The sequence below is a fragment of the Pelobates fuscus genome, chromosome 1, assembly GCF_036172605.1.
Source record: "Pelobates fuscus isolate aPelFus1 chromosome 1, aPelFus1.pri, whole genome shotgun sequence".
NCBI lineage: Eukaryota > Metazoa > Chordata > Amphibia > Anura > Pelobatidae > Pelobates > Pelobates fuscus.
Window position 1 is genome coordinate 312,899,112 of NC_086317.1, and position 16,233 is coordinate 312,915,344.

The 16,233-nt window shown below is 38.8% G+C and overlaps 1 protein-coding gene across 2 annotated transcripts in view; it reads left to right on the plus strand.

The window, feature by feature from the left end:
- AFF3 (ALF transcription elongation factor 3) overlaps nucleotides 1–16,233 on the plus strand; it is a 487,926-nt gene that overhangs the window by 113,360 nt on the left and 358,333 nt on the right. For both annotated transcript variants that reach the window (XM_063458843.1, XM_063458853.1), the window contains exon 2: nucleotides 3,110–3,230. In XM_063458843.1, coding sequence (XP_063314913.1) covers nucleotides 3,110–3,230 — 121 coding nt within the window. The remainder of the gene's footprint in view (nucleotides 1–3,109; nucleotides 3,231–16,233) is intronic.

Here is a 16,233-nt window from a genome sequence, read left to right on the forward strand (position 1 = left end):
CCACTCAAAGAAAACATAAAAAACACAACCAATAGTGTTCTCTGTGTAAAAGTATGAATAAAATAAATAAATGAAATGGCACTCACAAGGATGGAGCAGGCTGACTGCTCCTTGATGACTGCTCCATATTGATAAAGCCATTATAGGCGAAACGCGTTTATAGATTTTTATATTGTGTTTTTAAATATTAAAGATTATTTTGGTCACTTTTTTGCTTATGCCAATAATCTCTATATACACTTTATTGTTACCTGGCATTTTCTACCTCTGGACTCCAAGCAATCCTTGGTGGGGATTATTCCACCTACGCTATCATCAAGGAGCAGTCAGCCTGCTCCATCTTTGTGAGTACCATTTCATTTATTTATTTTATTCCTACTTTTACACAGAGAACACTATTGGTTGTGTTTTTTATGTTTTCTTTGAGTGGCACTTACCCCTGAAGAAAAGAAAACTGCATTGTATCCCATAAGCGGGGATTTATACCGCTGTACGCCTTTCCACACTAGTTAGAGCTCTATCAAATGTGAGTGCTATACTATTCCTTTTTATTATCCGTTAAATTTTAGTGAACTTATTACACTATTTTGGATATTTGTTTTATCTTTTCATATCATTGGACTAACCTGAGGAAGGACAACGAGGATATTATCCCACATTCATCACTAAATAGATTATTCTATATAAAGAAGATTCACTCAGCTAGACATTTATATTTTATTTGTACTTTCTCTTTTATTTGGACTATTTTATTTTGTTTTTTATTTCTATCGGTTTGTTTGGCGCAGCTTTTATTTTTATTTTACCCTATTGTGTTTTAAGGGTTCTGAGGGACTCCCTTTTAAAGTTGCTGCCTTGTTCTGTTTTAAAACGCTTACCCTCTCTTTCCTATCTATCAACCAGGAATAGTCAGAACAAGCCCGGTCAAATCAGTAAAACAGGAACACCGAAAACACAAAACTCTGATCCAAACAAACAGCACAGAAAGCACCGCAAACTGGCAATTGGTCAGAAGAGAGCCCTTCCATTTTAATAGCTTAGCTGTCACGTCATATTCTTGAGCCATGACACTTAAAGAGACAGTGCCCAATTTTAAAGTGATGCTGATACTTAACAAGACAGTGCACAATTGTAAACTATGCTGCTACTTAAAAACCAATGCTGCCTGTCACATCAAGGCAAATCACTGAGGTGGGTCCTACACTAACAATTCACCTTTTTTCCGGAAAAGAAATCTCCAATGCTGATACTTAAAGAGACAGTGCCAAGTTTAGCTACGAGAATCCGAAAACCTGACACAAGTATAATTTCTGATGTAATGGAGAGGGAAGCAGAAAAGAGAAAATGACATGGTGAAGGAGTAGCATAGGCTATTGGTATTGGGAGGGATATAGTATGTAAGTGGCATAGAGTTGGAAGATCTGTGCAATAGACATGGGGATAGAATAAATAGGTATAGTGAATAAGTGGCACAGTGACCCGGTGGAGTAGGAAATGGAAAGGTGTGTAGGTTGGGCAAAGTGCACAGCGAGGGAATGGGCTAGTGACCCGTGGGAGGGTGGAAGTAAGCAAGTGGTACTGGGAGGGAAAACTGGGTAAATGGCATGTAATGCAAGTTGCTAGGAAAGCAAGTAACAAAGCACGAAGACAACAAGTGGCAGCGATAGAAACACTGAGTGAGAAGAAATTGTGCAGAAAATTTGAAAAGAGTGATGAATTTTAAAAGTGTGATGATATTAAAAAAAATGGTATCCGCTTGTATCTATACACAAATAATAACTACTACACCATGAGATTAAGGTTGAAAACAGACTCCATAATATCATCAAAAGAGAGATGGCTTTTTAAAAAGCTAGGATTGTGCCAGGAAATGTGTTTAGAACTATAAATCAATGTATATTAACCCATTGTATTCCACTCAATGCTACTCTTTCTGAATTGTAATGGAAACATCAATTCTTTAGAGACTGTGTATCATGGCTGTGATGTAGACATTCCTCTAACAAATTGTAGTCTGGAAATAAGCAGGCTTAAGAAGTCAGCAATTCTGTATTTGCATTTCAGGTGGTATTCAAAAAGAGCATCGCATTCATCCAAGCACATCAAAAATAAATCACTGCTTGTTTAGATAAATCACATGCCATCCCTTCACTTATTGCCGCTGCCTCTAGTAGGATAACCTCCACATTTCCGTCCCTTATGATCACAATCACTCAGATGTGCAGCGACACAATTCATTCCCCATGCATTTTTCATGTTCAAACCGTTGCACTCATGTCAAGTCAGTCAGAGAAAAGGAAATGATTAAGGAGTTCGTTTGACGACTTAGCTGATTAACAAAGATTGGAATACAAAGCATGGCTGAGGAAAAAAGTAAAAAAAAAAAGTAAAAGAAAACAATTTAGCGCAGCTCGTAGTTTTAACAGCTCTTCAGGGAACAACCTAATAAAAGATTCACCACAGAACATACAAAAACAGCAGCTGAACATTGTTCATGCAGAGGGAGTTTTCATCAGGGAAAATCTGTTCTTAATTTCCATTTGTGCGATGCTGTAGGTCTTTCGCTGAATAATTTGGAAGATGTTGTTGGATAACCATATATTGCTAGATGTCAAATGCATGCTTTGTGGATAGACCGAACTGCTAATTAATTATGGGTTTGTAATGAGATTCCTAAGAGTGGCTAATAAGCTTCCTTGAAAAAGAATAAGCTATTAAGCTGTAAACTTCAGGGAAAAAAAAGAACTGCGTGATTGTATGCACAGTGACTGACCCATAAACTCTAAATAGCCCTCAGTATTTCTTAGATTATACACCTGTCACAGTATACTCAGAGTCCAGAACATGCTGATCCTGTTTAATGATTGTTTTGTATTTTATTTTGTTCCTGAAAAATTCAATTATCTGTTCTGTGTGCTATGAAACCACAGCACGTCCAGAGACCAGATCTTGCACTGTCTGCTTGGACTGGTATTAATCAGATTCATCTTCTTGTTATCATTGCCATCTGTCTGGCAAGCTGTCTGCTTTATTCATATTTGTATCACTGCTTTTTTGCTAAATTAGTGGAGTTTGGTTATATATATATATTTTTTATTCTTTACAACAGTGGGTATGACCAGGACAAAAATCTGCTGCGTAGAAAAGAATGGGAACGAAGGACTCAAGAACTGCAGGAAGGTGATGATGATTTTCATTCAAATTATCCCCTATTCAGTGAACCTTATAAGGTAAGTCGCTGCCTAAACCAATTGATGTAAATACACACTTAACACGTATCTTATGTTATACATGATATATACATTCATGTCCATTTCTTTGCCTGCCTGTACCCTACTTTGCTTGTTTCTTGTTCTAAGAAATTTTTTATAGCCCTTTACCAACTCTAGTTAAATAAATAATACAATCATTATATTTAGTATATCAGTACAAAAGATGTCCAAACAGCCACCTATTTGTTTCCTCTGTGTGCCTTGTGTTTGACTGACAAGCTGTAGTGAATGATTTTGTGTTTGCATTGTACAACTGAAAGTTTTTTTCCATTTAAGAAAATGCATGCCTCGTTTTCCTGACACTATAGCATCCTTAGGACCCCCCTCCCCCCCACCCTCAGGGTCCAACTCCCTTGGCGCTGAAGGGGATAAAACCTTCAGCTACTTACCTTAATCCAGCGCTGGGCTCCCTCGACGCTGCTGACCGCCGACATCAGCTCCCGAGTGGAGCGGAATGCGGATGCGCGGCAAGAGCCGCACGCGCATTCAAATGCTTTCCTATGGATGAATTTCACATCTAGCATCACAGATGCCCCTCTAGCGGCTGTCAGGAAGACAGCCACTAGAGGTTGGATTAACCCTGCAATGTAAACATAGCAGTTTCTCTGAAACTGCTATGTTTACATCTGAAGGGTTAAAACTTGGGGGACCTGGCATCCAGACCACTTCATTGAGCTGAAGTGGTCTGGTTGACTATAGTGTCCCTTTAAATTAAACCTTAGAACGAGGTGTTAAAAGCGAATCAATTAGACTAGACAGGATAGAATTCTAAATGTGTAGATATCCTGTAAATATCAGCAAGTCTAAATTATTAAAGCAATAGTACTATAGAGGGGGAGAAAAACTGAGATTTGGGAAGGTAGGTATGCAACCCCAATAGTGAGTAAATACTTAATGGTAGAGGGTTGGGAGATGCAGGTAGTTAAAATTCAATAGTGTAATTCCAATACTCGCTCAGTCAAGCCACTGCTAATAGCAGGGGGTACCTCTACACAGAGAGCACTCCAAACCTAAAATATAGCGGTGTGAAATATGATCTCAGTTAGAGTGAGTAAGGAGAAAAGAGGTCAATTATATACTTGACTCAGTATTCTACCTTATTACTGAGATAGGTTGCCTGTATTAGGGGAGAATTCCAGATGATAAAAGTATCGGATAAGGTATATTACTCAGCCCTGGTTTAGTCTCACCCTTGCTTGGATAAACTGTAGTACGATAAGCTGACCCTCTATTACATGAATAATAAATAGCTAATGAAGTCTTCAGATGAGCAAATCCCCTTCTATAACTTAGCGCCCAATACACTCGAGCGGACAATCTCACGTGCAGGGCCACCCAAGTAGGGACAGAAGAAGGGGCTTCTACAGCTATAGTAAAGGTATAATTCTCATTTCTCAGTGCTACTAGAGCGGATGATCCCTACATCGGGAGTCGTCCACACAGATAAGTAGCCATGATAGAGTACTGCACAGCAGGTGGAAAAAGAGAATCAAAGGCAAATGCAAATATAGAAAGTGATTAAATAAAATACTTAGCTATACGGAGGCTAGAAACACCCCCCTGCTCTCCCCTACTACTAAGAAGAAAAATACCCCCTCCCCCCCTATATAAACATGAACTCCGGATCGGAACAGTAGTCCAGATAGGTGAATTAAAAATAAAGTATACAAACACAAAGATAAAGCAACGCGCTTACTGCAGCAGTAGCTTAGTATCCAACAGCTTAAAATACATAGTAAAACCAAGAAAAACGTTACCTGCGCTCTGGCCTAAATCCCCATGTGCATTTAAGCAAAAGAGGCTCAATTTTGTTTAAATGCACATGGGGATTTAGGCCAGAGCGCAGGTAATGTTTTCTTGGTTTTTACTAAAAATAAAGTATAAGCATTGGTAGCCCAACGCGCGTTTCGGCGGTAACACCGCCTTTCTCAAGAGCTAATAGCCGGCATCCATAGGGAGTCAGTTTTTAAAGGCAAGTAGGTTCCACCCTTGGGTGGGAAGGATCCAATCAGAAAGGTATCTCTAATGATGATGTCAGAGCATTTCCTTCCTTCCAGATAAGGGCTCCAGTGCGCATGTGTGAACACATATCATTTTTACCAACCCAGTGAATAAAGTAACACATACCAAGGTATTCTGTATAGGGAAAACTGAGTCTAGGGTCTGGCATATTCAGTCGCCTTCTATGTACATCCCAAGAGTACTTTGGTAGTGCTATACAGAAAAAGTCTAATTGTACACTTTACAGGATTCCAAAAGAAATTGCATATCTATGTATGAATACAGACATATGTATATCAGTGAGTGTTATCCAACTAGTCATCCAACTGTCCATTTAGCTTGATGTAAATCACAGGAAAAAGAGTACATATCGGAAAATTTACAATATACGTATATCTATATATTTATATATATATATATATATATATATATATGTGTGTGTGTGTGTAAGGGGCAAATAGCCGTATATGGAGTAAGGATCCAGCATAAGTGTAGGATACTATAAAGGGAGCAAGTCGGTTGTGGTGTGCCAAAACCGACGATACGGTAGGCCTGTAAATAAAGAGGGCCCACCAAGGAGTAAGAAAGTAAAGTAAATGGAAAGAAAAGAGAAAGTGTTGAAATGAGGAGTGGGTAGGAGGGTCATTCTGATGCTGACCTCAAGCGATATGAGTCAGGTAAGGGGTGTCCCTTATATAGGGGAGTGAATTAATTTAAGCCCCTCCCACAAATACAGGCCAAACGGCCTTAATACTTGTGTAAGGGGCAAATAGCCGTATATGGAGTAAGGATCCAGAATAAGCGTAGGATAGTATAAAGGGAGCAAGTCGGTTGTGGTGTGCCGAGACCGACGATACGGTAGGCCTGTAAATAAAGAGGGCAAAAATGAATAATCAAAGATTTAATACAGTCAACAAACATATACAAATTAACCAGACATTTCCTTAAATGCATTACAGTATTTAATTCCTGGAAGGATTTTGAATGTAGGAATCTAGGACCGAAAGTGGACACCATTTGTTGTGGGTAGGATAGTATGTTATCTCTACTGTTGGTGCGTGTTGACTCGTTTCAGAATGTGGTAGAGCCAATAGGTAATGATATATGTGTTTACGTACGTGGTATCGTTGAAGAGAATGATCTGTCTGAGTGGTGGTGATGGTAGTGGATTATCTGGCCTGTGAAAGGCATAAAAGGCAATGTGCATGGCTGGTAATGGCCGACTTGGTAGTATAATTAAATGGTTGTAGATCTAATAGGTCTGATAAGGATGAAAAGTTGGATGGCTATTGGTAATCTCTGAGAGGAACGTGGGGGAATGGATTCCTGACAACTTCTGAGTATATTCTTGTCTACTATGATAGCATTAAGTTATGGTAGTTTTGGCCATAGGTTATCCTGTGTTGTTGAATGCCTGTAAAATATATAATTAATGGTGTGTGAGATAGTTTAAGTTTAAGGTGGCAAAAAGAAGCAAGACCTAGGAGAAATGTTATGCCACAGGTTGAGCTATGTCGTGTTCCAATGAGATTCTTTAAGCCAGGTGAAAAGCTGTTTTATGCGTTCTACAAGTATGGGAAGAAAGTGCTAGGTGGGATAGTGCATGCTATGCTGCATGAGTATGTCTAAACCATGATTTTGTCTCTGGAACGAAAGAGTGGCCATGACTGTATGGGCGGCTGTAGGAAGCATATGAGGAACATGCCTGGAATATAAAGGAGACAATTGTCGGCAGAGATGTATACCCCCGCCTGGTACATGAAAGTAAAAGAAATGTGATACGTTGCCAACCAAGTGAGTTCCCCAGAATTATCATGATTTTATGGATGAGTAGTGGCGTTTGTTGATGATATGACATGTGCTTAGTTGTCTGAGTGACAACGGATTGATGACCCTGAGCATGATTTACCCCATTCCACAGCAGATGCTACAATGGGGTAGATCCCCCAAAGGGGCTGAGGTGGTGGAAAAAATTCCAAACCTAGATGCCATGGCCAACAGCTCCAAAGCAATCGTCCCCTGGTAGATCCCTGCCAAACCGATGGTAGATGCCACGTCTGACCTTCTGGTTGGAAAAGTGTCAGACAATCCTGGAAGGAACATGCTTTTACCATGCCAAGTGGTTAAGAAATTCCCCCCCCCCCCCATGTGCAGGCCTGCTGTTGCTGGGGTGTCTAGGGATATCCTCTGATCGTCATGTTGGAAGTGTGGAAAAAAGGGGAAAGTACTCTGGATGTGAAAGCGTGGTCTTGTGGCATGATTGGCATGGCAAAATTAAGGAATTTGGTAGGGATTGTAGTTCCTTGCAGTTGTAAGTACTAAGCAGGAGGTAGTGATTGATGTTATTGATAATGTTCCCTATTTGTCTTGTGGTAACTTGCGTGTATGAATGCTGACTCAAGTCATATGCCCAGTAATGTGATGATAGTGTCTGGGCCTTCTGTTTCTTATGGAGTACTGGGACGCCAAAGTGGTCAACCAGACTAAGCTGCCGTGAGGCTTCTAGTGAAAAATATGTTATCTTTGATCAACAAGAAGTCTTCTAGATAGTGTATGACTGTAAGGCCTCTGGATATGTTATCATAACCAGCACAGAGTATCTGCGAATATCGATAGTAGGCTAATCTGTAGCCCGAAAGTTGAGCGGGGAAAGGATTGCCCATTTTATGCCATGTAAGTGCCAGTGTGTAGGGTAGATGGTAGCCGTTTACTGCGTTGATATTGGTCTTACCTAACCAAGCTTCTACCCATGCTTGAGTGATAGCTGGAAAGGTAGATCAATGGTGTTGTATAGTAAGAAAACTCCTCAGAGGGTATGAGGGAGTTGAGACTTGAGGTAGCGGAGGTTTGTGGTGCCAATAAGTCTATGGTTAGTCTTTGTTTAAGGGAAGATTTCCTTGTGACAATACCAATGTGTTTGTGTTTGGGGCCATGCTGTAAATGGTGGAGATTGGAAGACCTCTCTGCAAATCTTGGCTATGAGTGTGTTTACAGCCAATGGTTCTGTTGTGCTGACTGTAAGTGAGGGCATGCTATATTCCTTGAAGGTGTATTTATGATACCTGTATGGGAGGCCTTTGAAGCTCCAGAGCTTTAGTAAATCTACTACAAGTCTGGAAGGGTGATGAGTCAGGAGTGTTGAAAATGCATTGGTGTGTACAGATTGTGAGTAAGTTATTTGTAAGTTGTATTGGGACACATGGTTTGTCATGTGCCCTGAACCATTTGAACATATATGCAACAGTCTATATGCAATGTAACTACTCATATCAATTGTCTCTGGTAGTTCAGAGGTGCTGGTACCTGGAGCCTGAGAGTGCTCGTCCATTTGTTTGGGACAAAATCCCTTCTGTATGAGTACCTGCACAAATAAACATCTCTACATATTCCAAATGCCAACCCAACCAAGGGATGGTCAGTTCCCGATTTACCTGGAATCCCTGGATCTGACCATCACAGATACATCAACATATATATGCCTTGCTTCCCCAATGTGCTGGGATCATACGAGCAGGGTTAACGTCTTGTGTGTCATAAGAATTGATTGTACCAGGTAACCGAGTTTCGGTTGGTGCTGGTTGTACAGTAGCGTGAGGCCCAGCTTTGTGAGGGCTGTGGTGACCGACTCGAGATTGCCAGTCTATCATAATTTTTTTTTTGGCTCATGAGTTTATGAGTGAGTCTAGCATGGCCTGGGTGTCACCTGAGTTGGTGTAGCTGGGCCTTCCCCTGCCTCCGTGTTGTCTGTTGATGTATGGAGGAGTTTGAATAACTCTGCTTTCCTTGCTGTGGCAGGGTAGGGGATTTGTCACCTCCTTAGGACGGTGGTAATGTGTGGGATCGTCCAGGATCTGATTGCTGCTGGACTAGCAACATCTCCTCTGCTTGAAGGTGTATCAATTCTAGCCGGGGTGCTAGGAAGAGGTGATTCTTCACCATCTTTTTGAGAAATACTTAAATAACAATAAAGATTGCAATTATTATTTGTACCCAGGGGTTTTGTACTGGCTTGCTAGCTAAGCCGTAAGGCGAAACGATTAGGCTTGGTGTTTTTTGGTGACTGGTGAGGCCCTGCTAGTTGCCAAGTGGCTTGAGAAGCTCTATCTATGCTTGGTGCGAGGGGATTTTGTGTGGCCACCGAACGTTGTGGCAGGATGTTGGCCTCTCAGTGACAGTAACCAGAAAATAGGAAGGGGAGTGACAGGTGAGGCCCTCTCTATGATACAATGCGAGGCGGCTAGCTCACGAGTGGCCCGAGGGGTGTATGCCTCCGAGTGTGAGGCAGGGTGTTGGCCTCGTGGGACCACTGGAGATTACCTATTGGGCCCTAGAACCCTAATTGCCAGTACACTATTACTATTCCAGGGAAGGTAAGAGATGGATAACTACGTGAGCAGGGGTAGGTACCTGGTAGTATGGTATTGAACCTGACAATCCGTATAGGTTTTTTAGTAGTAACTGTAACTTGAAGGGATAAAACCGTATGGCATAAGGAAATATGGCATAGACCAAGCTTATCCTAATACGTACAGTATATGTGAAAAGTAAAGTGCCGTGATGTGTAAATATTAAACATCGTAGCCATACTGGTTAAATATGTATCAATCTTAACCCATTAAGTGCCGTATGTACAAGTGAAAAAGTGGTCTGTCCCCACCTTGTATGTTGTATGTCCCCTTGCTAGGGGAAAGTCTGTTGTGTGAGCAGCGTGCTGTGAAAAATGTATGTGAACTATATTACCAGATACGTATATACAGATGCGTCTGCTACTGTGTAATAATATATGTATTTATACCAGATGTTTGATATAGTACTTGCTATGTGAATTGTTTTATGTATTATTGAATGGTAGGGGTCAGTGAACATGGTGTTGCAAAATGCAAGTGCACTGGAGATCTGCCGAGTGCCCTATAGGTGGCAGTGTAGTTGGATACTGATTGGTATGTGAAATGTTGTTTGTCTGTTGACCTATAGGTGTCAGTGTTTTGGTGTTTGTAAAACCCCATGAAAATTGTCAATGTACTTGACAGACCTGTAGGTGGCAGTGTTGATAGAACCACTGTTGGTCTTGATGTGAAATGTAAATTATTGTGACTTAAACCTGAATTTGAGCCCGTGCTGGAGTTTAATTTATGGTGTATGGTTATGTTTAAAACAATCTTATGTGTAATTTATATTGGCTGGTAAATTGTATATGACATGTGAAGACATTTTTGCTGTTGACCAGTAGGGGTCAGAAATGCTGATTGTATGGTAAAAAATACCCTTTAACCCCTTAAGGACCAAACTTCTGGAATAAAAGGGAATCATGACATGTCACACATGTGTCCTTAAGGGGTTAATCCTACCGTTTGACAGAGAGGAGTCAGTATAAAAGCGAAAATGCTGTAGTTAGTTTGTTTGCTTATAAAGTGAAATAAAGTCTAAGAAGCCTGTAGTATACCGATTGACCGGTAGGGGTCAGCATGTAGGCGAAAATGCCGTGGTTTGTTGGTTTGTACATGAAATGCAATAATATCTGAGAACCCTGTAGTACACCGAATGACCGGTAGGGGTCAGTGTGTAGGCGCAAATGCAGTGGTTTGTTGGTTTGTACATGAAATGCAATAATGTCTGAGAAGCCTGTAGTACACTAAATAACCAGTAGGGGTCAGTGTGTAGGTGAAAATGCAGTGGTTTATTGTTTTGTACATGAAAAGCAAAAACGTCTAAGAAGCCTGTAGTACACCGAATGACTGATAGGGATCAGTGTGTAGGTGAAAAATGCAGTGGTTTGTTGGTTTGTACATGAAATGCGATAATGTCTGAGAAGTCTGTAGTACACCAAAAGACCAGTGGGGGTCAGTGTGTAGGCGAAAATGCAGAGGTTTGTTGATTTGTACATGAAATGCAATAATGTCTGAGAAGCCTGTAGTACACCGAATGACCGGTAGGGGTCAGTATGTAGGCGCAAATGCAGTGGTTCGTTGATTTGTACATGAAATGCGATAATGTCTAAGAAGCCTGTAGTACACCAAAAGACCAGTAGTGGTCAGTGTGTAGACAAAAATGCAGTGGTTTATTGGTTTGTACATGAAAATGCAAAAAAACGTCTAAGAAGCCTGTAGTACACCGAATGACCGATAGGGGTCAGTGTGTAGGTGAAAAATGCGGTGGTTCGTTGGTTTGTACATGAAATGCAATAATGTCTGAGAAGCCTGTAGTACACCGAATGACCAGTAGGGGTCAGTGTGTAGGCGAAAATGCAGTGGTTCGTTGGTTTGTACATGAAATGCGATAATGTCTAAGAAGCCTGTAGTACACCCAAAGACCGATAGGGGGTTTAAACGAATGATATGCATGAACATGTAATGGTTTTAGAACAGACTTAGACAAAATGCAGCCGTAAAGTGAGGACCTGACCCGTGCATGGTGCCGTGGGACTGATGCCTGGCATAACGGGTAGGTCGACTTACGGTTTGTGAGTCACTTGGACACCATCCACGGCGATGGATTGAAGAAAGAAGGCGGTAGGCCGGAAAAGCCTGTTGCTGGATTCCTGACACAGCTCAGCTTAGAAAACCTCATGGAGTAATCAGGTAAAATGGCGTCTGAATGACCTGGAAGTGGAAATCATTCTGATGCTGACCTTAAGCGATATGAGTCAGGTAAGGGGTGTCCCTTATATAGGGGAGTGAATTCATTTAAGCCCCTCCCACAAATACAGGCCAAACGGCCTTAACCCCTTAAGGACGTAGGACGGTTCAGGACCGTCATCGGCATTTTTCCATTGTCCTGAACCGTCTTAAATTTAAAATGTACTTACCCGATCGCCGTCGTTCCCCCGGCCGCGATCGGCGGTGCTCCCGTTGTGGGGAGACTGCCTGCAGCCCAGACAGTCTCCCCATGGCGAATTAGGACCCCTGTGGCCATGTGATCGCCCAACAGGGCGACCACATGGTCACAATAGGTGTCCATGTGTCTGCCTGCAGGGGGACTGTCTGTGCTGACAGGCAGTCTCCCTGCCAGTGTAAAATAAAAAAAAAATTAAAGTTATAGTTAATAAAAAAAAATATTATTATATATGTGTATATATATGATATATAGACATATATTATACCTATATAATATATGTCTATATATCATATATATAATGTCATGCTAAGTGTATGTACATATATTAATATAAAAATACACTTATAATTAAATTACACACGTATATATATAATATATATAATAACTATATATATTGTATATATATATTATTATAAAATACAAATAATAAGTAATTTAAATTAAATTAAACATGTAAAAATAATAATAAAAATAAAAAAAATTATATATCTATACGAAATTTTATTCTAACTGTATTTTGCTATTAATATATATATATTTATATCAAAATACACTTAGAATGAAATTGTATATATATCTATGTATATATAAATAAATAAAAAGAATACGAACTATTCATATGTCCATATACAAAATTACATAAATAATTATATAAATATACACGTAGACTTCAAATATATAAATATGCATATATATTTAAATTCTACGTGCGTATTTATGTAATATTTTTACATAATTAAGTTATTTTATTGATTGCAATTTAAGGGACCTGCCTGCCAACCCAGGCCGAAAGTCCAGAGAATTTAATTTGCTATCACTGTATTTTACCCTGTAACATTCTACGACACCCTAAAACCTGTACATGGGGGTACTGTTTTACTCGGGAGACTTCGCTGAACACAAATATTAGTGATTCAAAACAGTAAAACATATCACAGCGATGATATTGTCAGTGAAAGTGACTTTTTAGCATTTTTCACACACAAACAGTACTTTTACTGATGATATAATTGTTGTGATACATTTTCCAGTTTTGAAACACTAATATTTGTGTTCAGCAAAGTCTCCTGAGTATAACAGTACCCCCCATGTACAGGTTTTATAGCGTTTTTGAAAGTTACAGGGTCAAATATATGGTTCAAATATTTTTACATTGAAAATGGCCAGGTTGGTTACGTTGCCTTTGAGAGCGTATGGTAGCCCAGGAATGAGAATTACCCCCATGATGGCATACCATTTGCAAAAGAAGACAACCCAAGGTATTGCAAATGGGGTATGTCCAGTCTTTTTTAGTAACCACTTAGTCACAAACACTGGCCAAAATTAGCGTTCAATTTAGTTTTTTACTTTTTTCACACACAAACAAATATGAACGCTAACTTTGGCCAGTGTTTGCGACTAACTGGCTACTAAAAAAGTCTGGACATACCCCATATTGAATACCCTGGGTTGTCTACTTTAAAAAAAATATGTACATGTGGGGTGTTATTCAGCGATTTATGACAGATAATAGTGTTACAATGTCACTATTGATACATTTTAAAAATGTATGTTTTGAAACCGCAATACTAGTAGGATATCCTAGTAGGATATCCTACTTGTACTTATAGCCCTATAATATGCAAAAAAATAGCAAAAAGCAAGTAAACACTGGGTATTTTTAAACTCAGGACAACATTTTCAATCTATTTAGCAGTTTTTTTCATTCGCTTTTGTAGATGAGTAAAAGATTTTTCACATAAAAGTAAAAAAACATGTATTTTTTTCAATTTTTCATCATATTTTTTCATTTAAAAAAAATTAAATTACATGAGATTATATAAATAATGGTATGTAAAGAAAGCCCCTTTTGTCCTGAAAAAAAACAATATATAATTTGTATGGGAACAGTAAATGAGAGAGCGGAAAATTACAGCTAAACATAAACACCACAAAAGTGTAAAAAGATGCCTGGTCGCAAATGTACAACATCGCAAAAACAGTCCGGTCCTTAAGGGGTTAATACATATGTATGTATATGTGGTATCCAAGAGTTAGTCATTAGTTTATCCATTCAAATTGCAGGACTATTGTGTGGATGGTGATTCGCTTTCCACACCACGTTCTAATGTTTAATTTAAGACTACCCTGTAATCCTACTAGTCTTTTTCTGTGAAATTCATTCAACGCTGTATATTATCCATCCGGAATAAGAATCAGTAACTTACTACTCTTGCAACACTTTGATTCTAATTACTATATACAAGTGCTACTTTTGTATCCTGCACCTCTGCAGCCAGTGGAGTTCACAGTGGTAGTGTTTATACTTATGGTTCTATCTCAGCAGCCCTTTTAAAATCCACTTTGATCACTGTTTTGTGCTTTATCTCTTATGTATTTTTGTGTTTAATAAAGTTTATTATCTTATATTGATTTTTTACTTTATAGTGTGGTAGGTTGGCTCCCTTAGTTTGGAGCTAATATTCCTCACTATTCATTGTTTATTATAAATATATTTATGTAGTGTTTTTTAAAACAATTACAAGCTGCTATTTTGGCATTATATGCCGTTAGAATTTTAAAACTTTTCAAGGAAATGCATTTCTAGTGGTTGGTCGTCATTAATGCTCTTCAGTAAATAATTACAAGTACAACCATTATTGCTTAACTTGCAGGATAACTGCACAATGCTAATCACCTTGAGTAGTGTTTAGGGAATAACGTAAAAGAGTGCATGATTGATAAAACATTCTTCTTAATATTAATACATTGGTGTCAGTGCTAACTAGAACATTTGATGGCTTTTCATTCACATTCAGCAACAGTGATCATTCACTCATATTTGTCTGTAGGGAATTAAATGCAGTAACTTAGAGTTTAAACGGAGTGCATGTAAAACATTGCTGTACAAAATGTTAACTTTTAATATCGATCATCATTTAGTTTGTAACTCCCACCATTCTCAGTGAGGCAAAGGACCACTACATGTCCTGTGTCCACAAGGGTGGGTGGGTACACTGCAATATTCAGGGGTCTGGTACCTACAAAAAGTGAAGAAGGCCCCCTCATATTTGCCAGCATTTTCAGTCTGTTAAGTGACTCACATCATCTCACTCCTAACCATCCACAATCAGATTCTTTTGTTTAGGTGGTTAAATACATATGCTGTTTTTTTTTTTATTGAAAACATGTCTGACAACAGCCCTTCAACTCTTCCCACTATTACCAGGCAGAGTGTTTAAAGTACACACTGGGACAATCCTTGTAATTCATCAACCTACGCAAACTATAACTGTACACTTTCCCTCTTCTATATATTCTTTATCATCCTTCACTTTGTTTTCCAGCCTACATTTGTAGTTATGGTGTACATAATGGAGAATATAAATGCAACACACAGCCTAGAAACATACAAATAATCTTTTTGTGTATTTGGGATTTTGCGAATTTCTGCAGACAGAGTAATATTATTGAGAAAGGTAAACATTTTATTAATAAAGTCTTAGAAATATGAATACTTGCCTATTAAACTTCCATCAGTATTTCAGGTTTACAATATAGAGATGCATACTAATTATTTACATGCAGCACCATGAAGTATTGCTTTAATAAACTCCTTTAATATTGAAAATCAAATTGCAAAATCCAGGCTAAAAAAATAGAGCTGCAAATATCGCTGACTTGTAGAACATTTTCAAATCTGCTATTTTACCCTAACTTTTACAATTCGGTTTTCAATCTACTTCAATCTGTATAGTGAATAAACATTTTTATGTGAGCCACTCACATTCTACGGAATGTAAGAGATTAGTGGCACTCTAGTTGAAGAAACTTGTTGTTGTTCAATGCATTTGGAATTAATAAGATAAAATATTAAATGATTGCTTGAATAATGCTTAAACAAAACTCATCAGGCCACCTTGCATTGTTCTGATACATTTTGTATGCCTCTAACTGAAAAGGAGAGATATGTGCATTATGATTACATAGTACTCAAGCTTTACCAAGTTCTATGTTTTTAGCTGAATTATGATAAACTTTCAGGATGCTTGTAATTTATTTTTCTAAGTCTAGCACTGATGTTTAGAAAACTATATTATTTTCTCTATTGAAATATTCATATGTGTACTATTTTACAGGTCTATTC